This window comes from Rhinopithecus roxellana, chromosome 12, assembly GCF_007565055.1.
Source record: "Rhinopithecus roxellana isolate Shanxi Qingling chromosome 12, ASM756505v1, whole genome shotgun sequence".
Taxonomy (NCBI): Eukaryota; Metazoa; Chordata; class Mammalia; order Primates; family Cercopithecidae; genus Rhinopithecus; species Rhinopithecus roxellana.
Genome location: NC_044560.1, coordinates 54,919,060 through 54,936,780, shown reverse-complemented (window position 1 = coordinate 54,936,780; position 17,721 = coordinate 54,919,060). Strand labels below are relative to the sequence as shown.

Here is a 17,721-nt window from a genome sequence, read left to right as displayed (position 1 = left end):
GCCTGACCAGGCCCACTTGGGCTTCCTGCTGTTGTGGTTTTCCTCTTGAGTTTCTGTAGTAGAGGTCTCCTCTGCCCCTGCTTCAGCTTCCTGCTCCCAGCAACTCCCTCCTGACCTCAGCTTTCAAAGATGGTTCTTCAGGCCCAGACGGATCAGCCTGAGACTGGAATTGGAAAATCCAGGCTCTAGTCCAGATTCTTCCACTTGCCAACAAATCTCTTCCCTTCTCTGGGCTTTGGTTTCCTCAGCTATAAAAAAGAAGACAGCGCCTCTCCCCGGCCACCCAACTGACTGGGAAGTGAGGAGCGCAAAAAAAAAAAGTCCGGGTATGGTGGCTCACACCTATAATCCCAGCACTTTGGGAGGCCAAGACAAGAGGATCACTTGAGGCCAGGAGTTTGAGACCAGCCTGGCCTAACTATGAGGCCCTGTCTCCACACATACAAAAAAATTATCCAGGTGTGGTGGCACGCTCCTGTAGTCCCAGTTACTCAGAAGGCTGAGGAGAGAGGATTGCTTGAGCCCGGGAGTTTGAGACTACAGTGAGCTAAGTAGGTGCCACTGCGCTCCAGCCTGGGCAACAGAGACCCTGTCTCTTAAAAAATAAATAGGCTGGTTGTGGTGACTCACTCCTGCAATCCCAGCACTTTGGGAGGACAAGGCAGGCAGATCACTTGAGGTCAGGAGTTCGAGACCAGCCTGGGTGAAACCCCATCTCTACTAAAAGTACAAAAATTAGCTAGGTGGGGTGGCACACGCCTGTAATCCCAGCTACTTGAGAGACTGAGGCAGGAGAATTGCTTGAACCTGGAAGGCGGGGTTTGCAGTGAGCCAAGATTGCTCCACTGCACTGCGGCCTGGGCGATAGAGCGAGACTCAGTCTCTAAATAAATAAATAAATAAATAAATAAATAAATAAATAAAATTTAATGTAAAGGCAGGGCGTGGTGGCTCATGCCTGTAATCTCAGCACTTTGGGAGGTAAAGGTGGGTGGATCACCTGAGGTCAGGACTTCAAGACCAGCCTGGTCAACATGGTGAAACCCCACCTCTACTAAAAATACAAAAATTAGCTGGGCACAGTGGCAGGTGCCTGTAATCCCAGGTGCTTGGGAGGCTGAGACAGGAGAATCGCTTGACTCCAGGAGGCAAAGGTTGCAGTGAGCTGAGATTGCACCACTACACTCCAGCCTGGGCAATAAGAGTGAAACTCAGTCTCAAAAAAAAAAAAAAAGAAAGAAAGAAAAGAAAATATTAAAAAATGTTTAAAGAGTTGTACATAAATGTTCATAGTAGTCTTATTTGTAATAGCCAAAACTGGGAATAAACCAAAATTCATCAATAAGTGAGTCAATAGGTGAAGCATAAGTGAAGAATGCACCTCTTCAGCCTGGAATGCATAAACACATAGTGGGTTATACGATGGACTTTTATTCGACAATAAAAAAAATACTGGACATGCTACAACATGGATGAGTTTCAATAGTTATTTTCAGTGAAAGGTGCCAGACAAAAACTGGTATATGCTGTATGATCCCATTTATATGACATTATAGAAAGATGCAAATGAGTCTATACTGACAGAAAGTAAATCAGTGGTTGCCTGAGTATGGGGGTGAGGATCAAGGATAGGTAAGAGGGAGGGGTTACAAAGGGACACGAGGAAACTTTTAAGGGTGATGAGTTTGTTCTCTTGTATTAACTGTGACAGTTCATGGGTGTGTATATATGTCAACACTTTCATAAATATTGTTTCATAAATGTTTATTTTTTTGAGACAGGGTCTTGCTCCATCACCCAGGCTGGAGTATAATGGTGCGGTCACAGCTCACTACAGCCTCGACTTTGAGGGCTCACACAATCCTCCCATCTCAGCCTCCCTGGTAGCTGGGACTATAGGCACGCAACACCACACCTGGCTAATATTTTGTATTTTTTGTAGAGATGGGGTTTCGCCATGTTGCCCAGTCTTGTCTTGAACTCCTGAGCTCAAATGATCCTCCTGCTTTGACCTCCTAAAGTGCTGGGGTTACAGGCGTGAGCCACCATGCTCAGTGAAAATGTACACTTTAAATAGGTGCAGCGTGCCGGGCGCGGTGGCTCACACCTGTAATCCCAGCACTTTGAGAGGCTGAGGCGGATGGATCACCTGAGATCAGGAGTTCAAGACAAGCCTGGGTAACACAGTGAGACCTTGTCTCTAATTCAAAAATAAGACTGGGCGCAGTGGCTCATGCCTGTAATCCCAGTACTTTGGGAGGCCAAGGTGGGTGGATCCCTTGAGGTCAGGAGTTCGAGACTAGCCTGGCCAATATAGTGAAATCCTGTCTCTACTAAAAATACAAAAATTAGTTGGGCATGGTGGCGGGTGCCTGTAATCCCAGCTACTATGGAGGCCGAGGCAGGAGAATCACTTGAACCTGGGAAGTAGAGGTTGTAGTGAGCCAAAATCGAGCCACTGCACTCTAGCCTGGGTGACAGAGTGAGACTCCGTCCAAAAAAAAAAAATTAAAAAAAAATACGCATAACTTACTATATTTCAATGCATAACTTACTATATTGTATATATACATATATTATAGATATACATATATTGTATATATGTATATATACAATATACATATGTACAAATATATATACATACTATATATGTGTATGTATACATACACACATACTTTTATATATATATTCTTTCAAGGATTCAGAGAAATCACTTCTACTTTGACCTCAAGTGGCCCTCAGAATCCCAGTGATAACCACCTGGCAGTGCATCTTTGGGCTGGTCCCTTTCTTCTCTGGGAAGTAGTGTCCTCTTTTGTCAAAAGCCTGGCTGTGCTTGAGGTCCTCGCCAGCTCTAACGTCTGTGGTTCTGTGAACCTAAGCATGAAAAAGAGTCCCCTGCAAACAGTGACAGCAGATAGTTAAACCAGACCAGATTTCCAGTCCAAACCCTGGGGCCCAGCCTGAGCCAGTTCAAATTCCATTAATCTATCCCTGCATGTTTGCACAGCAAAAAATCTGTTGTTCTTAAAGTACTGACCTTGGAGCTGGAGCCAGGGAGGCTGGGAGATGGCAAATATTGACGCTGGCTACCTGGGTTCTCACTCCAGGTTGCTCTGCTGACGTGAGCCAAAGGAGGGGCCTGCCTGGCTTCCATGGGTCCTGTGTCTTTCTGGAACCACCTTATTGAGTGCTGTTTGAGTGGTTGCTGAGGCACCGGCTCCTTTCTGAAAGGAAGACCCAATTAACAGGAAAAAAACAAACGCTAGTTCTTCTGCCCAAGCCAGCCACGTCCTGTTTACAGGCTGTGGCCCTTTGGCCAGAGCCCCAGCTCTGCCCTCTAGGGAGAGCTGGCTGAAAACGAGTGAGACATGACCAGGGATATGGCGGCCTATCAAAGTATGGATCCTGGGCCTGCATCTTAAAAACTGTGATCTTAGGCAAGCAGTTTCATCTCTCCATGCCTCTGAGGAGTGTGAATAACCAAACCAGGTACGTAGAGTGGTTGTGAGGATTACAGAAAATGAGATGCCAGAGATACAACATACAGAGCTTCTCAGTGGCGCCTGGCATGGACTGAGCACTCCCTAAACCTTGACTATCAATATTCATTAAAGTCCCTGGCATGGCGCCTGGCACCCTTTTCTTCTGCATGAAGCTTTACTGCTTCCAACTGACATTTGCATTCCGGAGCTCACTTTTCCTCTCAGTAAACATTTGAGAGGGTTTGGCACTGTGTCCTTATTCCTGATGTTCAGAGGACAGCTTTCTTTGCAGCCCCTCCTCAGAAGGAGAAATCAAATATATGTGTTCCTCCTGCTGAAAACCTCTGCTGGCAGCCTGCAGCCTTCATAGTCAAGTTCCCTCTCTGCTGCCAGGGTCCAAGACTCTCCTGACATCCAGGCACTCCCTCAGCTGTCACGTGCCCTCCCCACATTGCACCCAACTTGCCTTCCTGCCTGGTGGCTGAACATCTCTTCAACCTCGACTACTCTTTCCACGCCCCCTGCCTGGCTCGTTCCTAATCACCCTTCAAGGTCCTGCTTAGGTGTCACCTCTGCTAGGAAGCTTTCCCAGACATCCTGAGACAGCACAAAACTGAACTACCATGGTGTATTAGTCTGTTCTCACACTGCTAATAAAGACATACCGAGATTGGGTAATTTACACAGGGAAAGAGGCTTAATGGACTCACAGTTCCACATGGCTGCAGAAGCCTCACAATCATGGTGGAAGGCAAAGGAGGAGCAAAGGCATGTCTTACAGGGCACCAGGCAAAAGGGCTTGTGCAGGGGAACTGCCCTTGATAAAACCATCAACTCTCCTTGGACATATTCACTACCATGAAAACAGTATGTGGGAAACCACGCCCATGATTCAATTATCCCCACCTGGCCCTGCCCTTGACACGTGGAGATGATTACAATTCAAGGTGAGATCTGGGTGGGGACACAGCCAAACCATATCACATGGCAAGGGCCCGGACTTCAGAGTTGGCAATCCTGGCTCTGTCGCCTGCCAGTCACACACTCTCAATAAGCTGCCTTGCCTCTCTAAGTGAAAGGTTTTAGGTCCTCTAAGAATAATACCTACCTCATAGTGTTGTTGTGTGGATGAAAGGTAAAGCCCTTACTTACCATAGTGCCGGTTCATTGTAAGTGCTTATCAGACGCTAGCTGTGTGCACCTAAGTACCTGGCTTTTAGTCCTTGCCCAGCTATTGACATGCTGAGTGGACGCAGACAAGTCTGTCTTAGACTTGGTTTCCCTATTCTGTTAATGAAGCATCTTAAGCCTCAGAGGCCTGTGGATGGTTTGATAGGGAGTAAATTAATATGCTGCCCACAGTGCTGGGGCCTCTGGTTGTTTTTTCAGAGAAGTGCTCCAGGCTGCCCACTAAAGAAGCCCAACTGCCACACCAACAGACCCTGCGGGGAGCTGGACGCTTTCCAGCCGCCTGAACCGCCACTGCTGACTTGGTATGAGCAAACATAGGCTCAGGCTCTGATCTTGCCTGGCTTCCTGTGGCCAGTGCTCAGGACATGTTGTCATTTGGGTGCTGAGATGAACCTCTGGACCTTTCTTGTTCTTCAAGGACAAATTCAACCCCCTCTTTCCCTTGAGACTGGCATCCTGTTGGAGAAGGCATGGCCCAAGGCAGGAGGCCAAGAACACACTCCTTCTGAGGCATCCTGGACTCGTTATCTTTCTCATCCCCCCACCTTACTGTCCCCCGTCCCCCACCCATAGGAAGGCTGAAGACCCGTGAGTTCTACCAGTAAATAGCCCTTGACCACCCCTTTTCTCTGCCCACTTGGTCCCAGCCCTTGGCATCCTTTTATTGGGCTGTTGTAGTGAAAGGTCATGCTAGGTGAGATACTGTGGCTCATGCCTATAATTCCAGAGCTTTGGGAAGCCAAGGCAGGAGCATCTCTTGAGGCCAAGAGTTCAAGACCAGCCTGGGCAACACAGTGAGACCCTCATCTCTAAAACAAACAAACAAACAAAAAAAAACCTCAGCGTGGTGGGGCACACCTGTAATCCCAACTTCTTGGGAGGCTGAGGGAGGAGGATCATTTGATCCCAGGAGTTTGAGGTTGCAGTGAGCTATGATCATGCCAGTGCACTCAGTCTGAGTGACAGAATAAGACTCTGTCTCTAAAAATATACATACGTAGATACAGATTGTGGTAGATCCAGTTTCCAGGCTAAATTGCCCTTGATGATAGCCCACTGCCATGCTAAGCTCTCCATAATCCATCCCCTGCTCATCCCTCTTACCTCTTCTCCTAGCTCTTCACCCACCCTCTACTGTGGCCTCTCTGGCCTGTTGGACATTTCCTGGCTGAGCTCTACAGTTCACTTCCATGACTTTGTTCACATGACCCCTCATCCTGGAATGTCCATTTTGTCCCCTCCTACCTCTGGAAATTCTTCTAGCTTCCAGAGCCGGCCCAAAGTCCTCCTCCTCTGGGAAGGAAGGCTCCTCTGGTTCAGGGTCAGAATTAAGGATGCCTGAGGGCTCTCTCAGCTCCTGCTTGCGCTGCAGTTGGAGAGAAAATCAGCGGAACGTGCCAGAGCTAACAGTTCCTTGGGCAAGATCCCTGAGGAACACTGTTCCAGGAGCTCCTCAGTTGGTCCAGGTCAGAAATGTGATTGTCTTTGCTCTGGGAGGCCCTCCTCGGAGCCCTCGGCCCAGCATTTCCTGCAGTCCCAGCCCTCCCTCCATGGTGTGAGGTGCCTCCTCCAGGTGACCCTGAGCTCCTCGTGTACTAGGATCCAGGTCTCTTCTCTGGGGGCTTAGCATCTGGCTCACAGCTTGGTCCAAAGCAGGTTTGCAGAGGCTGATGAGTGAACGATTATATGAGGCAATAAATAAATGAGAGCTCACCAGTCCCTTCGATGCCCATTTTCAGTTTTCTTTTTTTCTTTAAATTTTTTTTTTTTTTTACTTTAAGTCTTACTTTTTTTTTACTTACTAAAAAAATTTTTTTACTTTAAGTACCGGGATACATGTGCAGGTTTCTTACATAGGTATACATATGCCACGGTGGTTTGCTGCATCCATCAACCTGTCATCTAGGTTTTAAGCCCCTATTTGTCCTGATGCTCTCCCTCCCCATACCCCCACCACCAACAGGCCCCAGTGTGTGATGTTCCCCTCCATGTGTTCTCACTGTTCAGCTCGCACTGATGAGTGAGAACGTGCAGTGTTTGGTTTTCTGTTCCTGTGTTAGTTTGCTGAGGATGATGGCTTCTAGCTTCATCCACGTCTCTGCAAAGGACATGATCTCATTCCTTCTTATGGCTGCAATTTTCAGTTTTCAAAACTCAGAAAACTGATATGTAAAACCAATTTTATTAATTTTCAGTGGGGACATGTCTGTCTCCCTCGACAAGAGCCCTCCCATCAGGCAGATCCCAAGTCTCTCTTTCAGAATATGGGTTGCACACTTTCTGATTCTCAACCTCATGTTTTATTTTTATTAAAAAGAAATTTTTCGAGACAGGATCTTTGTTGCCCAGGCTGGACTGCAGTGGCATGATCATGCCTCATTGCAGCCTCAACCTCCCAGGCGCAAACGATCCTCCCACCTTAGCCTTCTGAGTAGCTGGGACTACAAGCATGCGCCACCATGCCCGGCTATTTTTTTTCCCCTATTTTTTGTAGAGACAGGTTCTTCCTATGTTGCCCAGGCTGGTCTCAAACTCCTGGGCTCAAGTGGGACACTTCCACCTCAGTGTCCCAAAGTGCTGGGATTGTAGGCGTCAGCCACTGCACCTGACAAGCTCACTTTTAAAATACCCCACAGAGACTCTGCCCTGGCCAAGATATAATTACACCAGTAGCTGGAAAGGCTTCCGGGCTCGGGTACCATAGACTGTGTTTGGGTCCCAGTTCCAGCACTGACTTTGCTGTATGATTCTGGACAAGTCATTGCCCTCTCTGGGCCTCAGTTTTCTCAACCATCTAATGGAAATATTCATCCTTGCCTGCCTGGGCAGTGTGAAGCTGGAAAGATAAGCAGAGAAGCAGCTCATTCAGGCTCCAGGACCAAAATATAGTCCCTACTTCCAGAAAACTGAGCTGTTTAGGTGGGCAGCTGGGCATAGAGTGGAGGGTGGGGAGTGGTGGGGTGGAGAGCAGGGTGGACAGACAGAAGATTGGTGAGGAGCCCTTCAAGCTGCTCTTTCTCCAGATCTTCTATTCTACAGCTTGGAGTTTCCTGTGGTGGCTTCCCACCGGTAGGATGCCAGATATCCTGTTTCATGTGTTGTGTCACGTGGTTAAACCAGTAGAGCCTGCGGGGTTAACTGAACTGGAGGAGATGCTAAGGTTGCATCCAAGCCCAGTATATCTGCCTTAGGTACCAGAGGGGTAGGAAGTGGCATATGTTTCATGTATGTGCCATCCATGAAGGCTAAACTCAGCTTGTCATTTAGTTCCCAGACATATCATCACTCCAAGGGGTGACGAGATTAGGATCCACAAGTATGCCTTGGAGCAGTTAGCAGATTTCCTATGAGTCGCCCCAGAGACAGGCATGAAATCATGGAAGTAGATTCCTTTTCTCTTTGTTTATGTTTTTGTTTTGTTTTATTTTTTTGAGACAAGGTCTTACTCTGTCACTCAGGCTGGATGGAGTGCAGTGGTATGGTCACAGCTCACTGCAGCCTTGACCTCCTGGGTTCACACAGTCCTCCCACCTCAGCCTCCCTAGTAGCTGGGACTATAGGTGTGCGCCACCATGCCTGGCTAATTTTTGTATTTTTGGTAGAGACAGGGTTTCATCACCTCATCTGTGTTAGAAGCCACCTAACATGGTAATGAGCTCCTGGTCATTGGAGTCATTCAAGCAGAGACTGAACAACTTGAAAGCAGGAGAGAAAATTCCTGTTCAGAAATGATGTGTAGATCCCATTTCAAAGGCTCCTTCCTGCCCTTGTGAACTAGGATTCAATTTTCATGTGCAGGGTTATCAGTGCCATTCCAGCTAGCCTTCCATGCTGGCCTGAGTAGCCCACTCAGGGTCCGGGACAGGCATACTCATCGGACCAGTCGGAGCAGTGCTGTACGTGGTCGCGGCAGAGACGCCTCGGAATACAGTCGCAGTACTTGAAGAAGGTTGAAGGACAATGCCACCACCCAGGGCCACAGGGTGGGCACACAGTCACTGGGGAGACAAGAGCCAGCAGGAGAGCAGTAGCTGTGTCCTGGAATGCTCTGTGCACCAGGGCACTCCCTAGTTCTGAAACCTGCTGTAGCTCCCCATGGCCCCAACCCATCTAACATGGGTTGAGTGTGTTCCTAGTTTTCCTGCAGCAGAGAGAATCTAGACTCCACAGCTCACAGGCTATGTGACCTTGCTCACCCTGTCTGAACCTGTTTCCTAGTGTGCTCAAGCTTGTGATTAAGCAAAGGATGTCAGGCAAAGTCCCAGGCACATGGTAAAGACTGCAATATGAATGGGTGCCCTTCCTTACCCTAAGTCTAGCCACATTTATCTGCCATGACTCCCTGAGAGTGCTCCTAGCCTTCTCTCCTCTGCTCAGGCCTCCGGCATTCCTCCCCACACACCCAGCCTCTGCCTACTGAAACCTGTCTATTCTTGGTCTTCTTGAATGCTACGTCTTCTGAGAAGTCTCCCTTGATTCCTCCAGGTCCCCAGAATCTCCTTTTGGCATCAGCATGATGTAAGTCCTGGGGGTAGGACACATGCTTGATTCCTGATGTCCCCCACCTGAATCTGATACCAGGTGTGTTCTGAGCACCCCACCAGTGCTCAGAAAATGTTTGTTGATTGGCCACTGGGGAAGAGATTGAGAGGAAACTCTAGGGCAGCTATAGGACTTGGGACTTGGATCAGGAGGCCTGGGTTCACACCTGAGCTCCCGTCCTGTCATGCACTGTACTAATTTTCTCTGCTCAAAGCCTCAGTTTACTTACAAACAAATTGAGGCCAGTGATTCCTGCCCTGCTTTCCTCACAGGGTTATTGGGAGGTGCAGAGATGAGGGAACCCCAGGTTCAAATCCCAGCAGGGTCACGTATGTACTCTTTGCATGACCACCTTCTGGGACCCAGTTTTCTCATCTGTGCCCTGGAAGGCGACTTCCCCACTGCAGAAGAATGAGCCTCCAGAAAAAGTCACTTGGAGTGGTAGTGAGTACCCCACCACCGGATGTATTCAAGCAGGGGTAGAAAACTCCTTCCTAGGATGCAGAGAAGGCATGCAAAGGGGAGCTCTAGAGATTCCCTGGTCACCCTTTGCCCTCTGGCTGCTGCCCAGCCACCAGCTCCAGCCCAGCCTGTGCCCAGACCCCTACCTGGGCTCAGTTCATCCGAGCAGTCCCCACAGTTGTTAGTGCCGTCACATTTTTGGTCTGAGTAGATCCAGGAGGCCGGGTCTCCACAGTGGGCCACGAGGAAGCGGGGGAGGCTCTGGGGCACATCTCCTGGGACAGAGGAGGCAGGAAGAAGTTCACATCTGGTCACAGCTGTCTGAGGGTTATCTGGAGAAGGATTGGCCGCCCTGGCAGTTGCCAAACTCAGGATCAGTGCCCATCCAGCCCATAAGGGTACAAGCAGAAGGTTTCCTGGGGAGGCGGCGGAGTCAGAGGGAGAGGAGAGCTCCGTTGCTGGACAGAGGCCCAGAGAGCTGCCCCTCCCTTCCTCAGTTCCTCTCCAGCCATGGTGTGTTCCTGCCCCACACCACTGCTGATACTATGCCCCTCCACAAAGAGCCTCCTTAATACTATCCAAAACCATTCCACTTTCAAGTTCTTCAAGTTCCATCACCTCCAGGAAGCCTCCTCCAACTGGAACATCACAGGAATAAATGTGGAAGTCTTATAGTTGGGCCCTGGAGCTCAGGGGATGTAGGGTTCACACACCTTGTAAGGCAGAGTCTGAGGACCCTTCTTGAAAGTACATTCTGTTAGGCAGCAGTATGATAGGGCTACCAAAAATTCACACAAACTCAGGCCACACCACTAGAGGTAGAAAACCTCGGGCAGGGAGGAAGCAAGATTCTGTTCCTTAGACTGCCCAGACCCAGCCAGAAGGGCCGAGGATGTTTCTGAGGCCTGTCCAGGGAGGGGCACATGGGCAGCTGGTATTTATTCTGTGGAGCATTGATGGAGTGGGGAGGGCCAGGAACTCGGTCACAAGGGGGCTGACTGTGATCTAGAGAAGGGGATGTGGCCTAGACAAGAGAACCCTCATGGGGGGCAAGGGAGTAATCTTCAAATCCATGCAGCACCACCATGATGGGAGGGATTAAAGCATGGTCTATTGGGGCAGGGTTGACAGAAGGACAGAGTTGGAACCAATCAGGGAGGAACCACTCTGGGAGGCAGCTCTAAGTTTGGGACAAGGAAGACCTTCCCATGGAAAAACCTTCCAATCCTTGCATCTCAGGGGGTGCAAACGGAAGCTGGGTGGCCTCGGTTGGGCTTGCTAGAGAGGGGACTGGGGATGAACTGGGGCAAGGACTAGATGTTTTTGAAATTGCTTCTCGTCTTGAGGGTCTTTGATGCAATGACTCTCCCTCCATGAGCTCCCCTGCCCCATCCACTGCACCTCTCCAGGCTCTCTCTCCCCTGTGGGGTCAGGCTTCTCTCTCCTGAGAACGTTCCGGTGTCTGAGGTCTGGGGTCAGGTCTTCCCATTCATTCATTTGCTCATTCATTCAGCAAGCCATTCTGAATACCCTTCTGTGCTAGGCACTGGGGCCCCGATATCAAGCGGACTGGGCCTGCAGTCTGATGGGGGCAGCAGATGTGCCAATCGAGTGACAACCAGTGTGATGAGGGCTGTGACACAGGGAACCACAGGGACTGTGGAAGCCCAAGGAGACAATTTAACCTCGTGTGGGAGTCAGGGAAAGCTTCCTGGAGGAAGCTTTGAACTCTGCCTTGAGGGATGTATACGGGTTCCCTGGGAGTGGAGATGCACAGGGTGAAGGCATTCCTTCGTGGGGGCATGTATGTGTGTCCCTGACTGGGACCAGGTCGGGGCAGGCGTTCCTGGCTGAAGGCACTGGAGCATCAAAACCATGGGGACGTGAAGGTGCCTGGTGTGTTCAGGGATGACTGAGCTTCAGTATGGCTGCAGAGAGAATTAGGGTGTGGGGGAACCCCTGGGAGGGGCAGCACCGAGCGGGTACTCACGGCACAAGCTCTCATCCTCATCCTCGCCTTGGGTACAGGTGCGAATGCCATCACAGACCCCTCTGGCTGGAATGCAGCTCCTCTGGTCATGGCACAAGAAGCCTGTCCTGTTTGTCAGTGTTATACAAGCTTGGACTCCTGAATGGGTAGGGGAAGGCCCTGGAGGGTCAAGGGTGGTGCTCACAAGGACAAACCTTCCTCACCTGAACTCCACCTAGAGCTGGCCTGAGGGGCTGGGGGCAGTGGGGAGGATGAACCCAGCGCCATCAATGGGGTTCAAGCCCGAGCTCTACCCACTGCCGGCTGCCTGATCTTGGGCAGATGACCTGACCACCTTGGGTCTCAGGTTGTCTGCAACATGGGGATCATAGCACACACCCTGTGGGACTGTTGTGGGGATTAAATAAAAGCATCTCTGTGAAGAAACATAGAACAGAAAATGTGAAGAACAAGTAATGGTTCTCTCCTATATTGAAAACTTATTTACAGTGTCACGGGAAGCTTCTGAGGACAGTGTTCAATTCAGTGAAGTGGTTGTAACGGTGGAGCTCCTGGTATGAGGTTAGAGTGTCAGAAGCAATATACCTGGGCTGGTTGGAGGGCCATGTGTCATAATTCCTTCTATCTGGGCACAACTGCAAAGCACTTTCATATCTTTAATTCTATAGTTCCCCAAACACCCCTGAGACACGTCATCATTGGCCCCCCATATGGGAGGAGAAAAGGAATACCCACTCCTAGGACTGCCGCAAAGAATTAAAAGACGGAAACCTGCGGACAAGGTAGGGGGAACCCCTTGGCCCCACGTGTGTATACGTGTGCATAATTGGGGATGGGAGCCGGTTTGTGCATTTGTGTTTGTACATGCATGAACCACCTCTCAGTCCCTGGGCAGCCTCAGCTAGTGTGGGTGGGGGGACGGGGGAGCAACTCTCAGAGACACTCATGTTGACACAGACACACACACAGATGCACACACACATGAACACATGTTCACACACAGACAGCTGCACCTACATGCACACTCACAGATACACAGACAACAGATGTGCACACATGCACTGACACACACATGCTCTCACACAGACATGAACATGCATACCCAGCTGCATACACTCATAGACACGCAAAACACACAGGTGCGTACACGGACTGACTACTCATGACTGCAGCTGCTCATGTATTCGCATCCACCTCAGGGCCTGTGTTCCCGCACAGGCAGCGGGAGCACTGCGAATCTCAGCCCCTGACCTTGCCTCAGCCCTCTACACACACCCTGCCTGGCTGCAGAGCCATCCTTCAGAAACATCCACCTGGTGACACCTGCCCCCAACTTAATCTCCTTTCTGTGGCTCCTGGACTATGACCTCCCTTCTCGGTGCAGCCTGTGAGGCCCTTGGCCCCACTTGTCACTCTAGCCCTTCCTGCACACTGGCCTCTTGCAGTGTCTTCTTCTCTTCCTGCTTCCTCCCACCCCTCAGGACTCCACACACGCTGTTCCCTGTTCCTGGGATGCTTTTCCTGGCATCCCCCCACTACTAATACCCATTGTGCCTACCCTGACTCCTCAACGGGGCTAGACTCTCAGGGATCCCAGGGACCCTGCTGTAATATGTACTCATGTCCAGACTGCTCTCAGAACAATTATTAGCTCCACGAGGGCAGGCATTGTCTTGGGGTTGTTCACCCCTGAAGCTGGGGCTGCAGGCATGTACGGGATGCGACCCTGTCCCGCGTGGTGGAGACGGACACACAGATGGATAGCACCACCCCAGGGTGGCCAGGCCAGGGGAAGAGGAAGTGTAGGGACTGTGGGGCTGAGAAGAGGCTTGTAACCCAGCCTGGGGGTCTAGGAAGGCATCTTGGAGGAGGTGACATCAGAGCTGGGTCCTCTCAGTAACCATGTCACAGATGTGCAAATGGAGGCTCAGAGACTGGTACGGTCAGTGTGCACAGGTGTCTGTGCGTGCACCTTAAGGAATTTGTCCAAAGTCACCTGGTAGAGAAGCCAGGCAGGTCGGGGCTCCTTCATTTCTCTGTGCCCCCCCCATGCCCTTCCCACCGGGTCTGACCCACCCTTTCTTGGCCGCCCTGACCTGGGGTGCGTGATGGGAGTCCAAGGATGGTGACCAAGGCAATGAGGGTGGCCAGAGTTGCCAGGAGGAACAGCAGAGAGGCAGAGAGGCAGGCCCTGCGACACGAGCAGCAGAGGGGGCCGCAGCCTGCTGTGTGTGGGGGAAACAAGCCCGGGGGTGGTGGTGATGGGGGGCCAGCACTGGGAACAGGGAACCCCCTTCCCGCCATGCCCGCTGCAAGCAGCCCCTTCCCCTACCAGGGTGAGCAGAGCAGGGATGGCTTCCCTGGAGGGGCAGCTCCCAAGCCCTCCGTGATGCTCTTTCTTTTGCCTGTGGGCCCACCCCACTAGATGCCACCCTGGCCGGGGGCCCACAGATGACTGAATGGCAGAGGCGGACAGCCTCCTCTCCCACCCGCCATCAGGTGACCTCTTCAGGACACAGGGAGAGATGGATGCCTGGCCTGTGTGTCCAGCCCCCACCTTGGGGCAGAAGCTCCATTAGGCCCTTCATAACTATGGTCTTTATTTTTCAAAACAAACTTTTATTTTATCAATGAGGAAACTAGGGCTCAAGAAGAAAAGATTCAGGTCACCCTGGGTAGAGCTGGTGTGTGAATCTACACCTGTTCGATGCCAAAACCCATGCCCTTTTCACTATCCCAATTGACTGTCCATTCTGGAGTCCGCCGGGATGCAGGTTGGAATCCCAGCTCTACCACATCCTCTCTGGGCCACACTGAGTAAGCCACTTCACTTCCCTGTGCCTCAGATTCCTCATGTGGAAAATGGGGACCACAGTAGCTACCTTCGAGTTTGTTGAGAGGATTAGAATTTGTTGAGTTAATGTGTTAGAACAGTGCTCAGCACATAGTAAGTGGTGAGTATGAGCTATTATTATTGTTTTTTAAAAAATTATTATTTTTTATATTTTAGAGATAGGGTCTGGCTCTGTTGCCCACGCTGCAGTGCAGTGGTGTGATCGTAGTTCACTGCACCCTGTAAGTCCTAGGCTCAAGCAGTCCTCCTGCCTCAGCCTCCCAAAGTGCTGGGACAACAGGCGCATACCACCGTGTCTGGTCTGTTATTGCTTGTTGAGGACTTACCATGTGCCGCGCCTTATTCTAAGCGCTATGGAGATAGCAGTGACAGGGGACCTCCCTACTCTTGTAGAACTGTACTTTAATTCTCCTTTAATTCTCTCCCACTTACAAAATAATAAAAGAAGGCTTTACTGAGGACCTCCTGGGTGCCCTGCCGTGCAGCTTGCCCTGGTCCTTGTCCTCTGCAGCTTGTTATTGCACTTGGAAGGCAAGGCATGGACATGTCTGAAGGAGCGTGGGAGCTACTGACCTGCCCAGGCCACAGGTACCTCAGAGAAAGGGGCAGGAGCAGGTGTGATTCATCCCTGTGACCCCAGAACCCAGCCCAGAGCCAGGCATGTGGTGGGGGCTTTTGTTTTTTGCGTTTTTTTGAGACAGAGTCTCGCTCTATTGCCCAGGCTGAAGTGCAGTTGCATGATCTCGACTCACTGCAACCTCTGCCTCCCGGGTTCAAGCGATTCTCCTGCCTCAGCCTCCTGAGTAACTGGGATGACAGGTGCCCACCACCATGCCTACCTAATTTTTGTATTTTTAGTAGAGACGGGGTTTCACCATGTTGTCCAGGCTGGTCTTGAACTCCTGACCTCAGGTGATCCGCCTGCCTTGGCCTCCCAAAGTGCTGGGATTATAGGTGTGAGCCACCGCACCGGGCCTGGGGCTTTGTGAACACTGTGAATACGCTGACCCAGGGGCCCAGGAGACAAGGGAAGGCCCCCAGTATGGGTCAGTCCAGGTTATTTCCAATCCATTCACATTTCCAATGCAGCGTCCTCAGAAGCAGAGTGGGATTTCCACAGGCAGGTAAGGGGAGGGTGCAAAGAGAGGGCATTCCAGGCAGAGGGCGTGGCAGGAATAAAGGCCTGGTGGTTGCAGGTGGGGGAGCACAAGTGGCCTGGGGTGGTGGGACTCCAGGATGGATGTGCATTGGGAGGGGAGACAATAGCAGGAGAGGCAGCATAAATCTAAAACTTGTCATCCCTACAGCCCTAGCTGGTGGCTCTTTGGATATCAGCAAACTGGGTAAACTCAGGTAACCAGGGAGGCAGTGTGACTCCGGGCAGGGAGAGGTGTCCTGATCAGCCAAGCAGCTCCTCAAATATTTGTGCAGCACAGACCATGCGCAAGGTGGGGCAACAGGAGAACCCGCGGAACCAAGGCTCCTGCCCAGGTGAAGCTGTTGCACTTCAAAGCCAGAAAGCCCTTAGGTGCCAGTCCCCTTCCTGGACCGATGAGGAAAAGGAGGCGATTCTTTCCACAACCGCGCCCATCATGAGTCAGGACTTGGAAATAAACAAACACCAGCTTGGAGCAACAAAAGCCCTGTGGCTTTGTAACCAGAGACACCTCAGTTCACATTTGAACCCTGGCCTCTGACCTCCCGGTTGTGTGACCTTGTCCTGGTTACCCAACTTCTCTTCGTTTCAGCTGCCTCATCTGTTATTGCCCCATAACAGGGTCCCTGTCTCAGAGCTGTCCTGAGGATTAAAGGGATCATGCGGCACCAGGCACATAACTGGGGTTGGATTCTGTACAGCTGGCATTTTAATCCGCCTCTCTGAGTGTGTTTCCTCATTGATCAAATGTGGGCCAAGCCAAGGCATATACAAAGCTCAGTACGTGCGTGTTTCTTCCTGCTTCTGTTTTCAGAAGGGTAAAGAGAACTGTCCTGGTCACACCGTGGGCCAGTGACACATAGTAGGGCTAAATAAAATATGTCACTTTATCCCTCAGAGGTAAAGAGAATTGCCCAGGTCACCCACTGAGTCAGGAATTTGGTGCTGGTTCTTTTCCCTGTGTTAGAGGAGAGCACTGTATGCAGTTTGATGCCTGTGAGGTAGGCAGCACACAGTAGGTGCTTAATACATGCATGTGCGTGGAGAGAATGAATAACCCTATTTAGCAAGTGACTGTCAGCATGGCTGGCCAGGAAGCTGGGAGCAGACATTAACCTGGAGGCAGAGGTCTGAGGGAAAGCGGGAGCCTTGAACCCTCCTCATGCCTCTATAGCCAACTGCCAGCTTCAGAGGAGCCCCACAGGGCACTGGTCCCGGGCCCTCTAGTTCTTTACCTTCCCCTCCAGGGTGGGCTTTGGGTCCAGCAGCAGTGTAGTCATTCTCTCCCTGCCCAAGAGAACAGAGTGAGGGGTGGGCTTAGGTGAGGTGAGCTCCAGCCTCAGGGAGGCAGAAAACAGGGTTTTCAGAGGGCTCACTGAGAGAGTCTTAGGTGGAACCACGGGTCCCTCACACCCCAGCATGCTTACACCCCAGATGCTTCCTGCCCGCTTCCTAGCTCCACACCTTTGCCTGCACTGTGCCCTCTGCCTGGAATGCCTTTTTCTCTGCTGTCCCCCCGACAAATATTCATCCTTCAAACGAGCTTGGGCAGCAACTCCTGGGTGAGGCTTTTTCCCTGATACCCTCCTCCCCAGTAAAGCTGGCCACTCTCCCCTCCCATCCACCCAGCTCCTCTGTTTCCACACCAGCACTTGCCACCTGGACTGTATAGCTGTGTCACTGGTAGGGTCCCCTACACCCTGGGAGTGAGCCCCGGGGCAGGCCGGGGGCTGATTTTCCTCCGTGTCTCCCATGTATGCCCACTCTCTACTGCCCACTCCTCATCCCAAGCTTTGCTCTCCCAAGACCAGGAGCCTGGTCAGGGCAACTCTTACCTGGGGACAGCTCTCATCTGGGGACAGCTTTCACCTGGGGACAACTCTTACCTGGGGACAGCTCTCACCTGGGGATAGCTCTCACCTGGGGACAGCTCTCACCTGGGGACAGCTCTCACCTGGGGGAAGACCTTGTTCATGTCTTCAGCTTCCAGCTCCCTGGCCAGGGCTGTGTGCAGAGAGCTCAGCATGAGTTCCCTGCCTTG

The 17,721-nt window shown here is 51.2% G+C and overlaps 1 protein-coding gene across 4 annotated transcripts; it reads right to left on the bottom strand.

Moving 5' to 3' along the window:
- Positions 1–6,839: 6,839 nt before the first annotated feature.
- On the bottom strand, positions 6,840–17,721 carry LDLRAD1 (low density lipoprotein receptor class A domain containing 1). 4 transcript variants are annotated; one of them, XM_010372406.2, is made up of 6 exons: positions 17,635–17,721; positions 16,916–16,967; positions 13,767–13,895; positions 11,671–11,808; positions 9,827–9,955; positions 8,377–8,674 (listed from the first exon to the last, which is right to left on the bottom strand). In XM_010372406.2, the coding sequence occupies exons 1-6, from the start codon at positions 17,704–17,706 to the stop codon at positions 8,526–8,528; spliced, it is 669 nt and encodes a 222-aa protein (XP_010370708.1). In that variant the 5' UTR covers positions 17,707–17,721; the 3' UTR covers positions 8,377–8,525. The 4 variants fall into 4 exon arrangements, with proteins under 4 accessions (XP_010370713.1, XP_010370720.1, XP_010370708.1 ...); XM_010372411.2 differs by lacking the exon at positions 13,767–13,895 and having other exon boundaries at positions 6,840–8,674; XM_010372427.2 differs by lacking the exon at positions 13,767–13,895 and having other exon boundaries at positions 11,671–11,777.

What these genes read in the sequence shown, in the direction of transcription:
- LDLRAD1 (XM_010372406.2), bottom strand. Translation starts at nt 17,706, where the DNA reads ATGCTGAGCTCTCTGCACACAGCCCTGGCCAGGGAGCTGGAAGCTGAA. An exon ending in TGAACAAGGTCTTCCCCCAG is followed by an intron (nt 16,968 to 17,634) that starts GTGAGAGCTGTC and finishes TCTCTTGGGCAG; the next exon opens with GGAGAGAATGACTACACTGC. An exon ending in CTCGGATGAACTGAGCCCAG is followed by an intron (nt 8,675 to 9,826) that starts GTAGGGGTCTGG and finishes TTGTCTCCCCAG; the next exon opens with TGACTGTGTGCCCACCCTGT.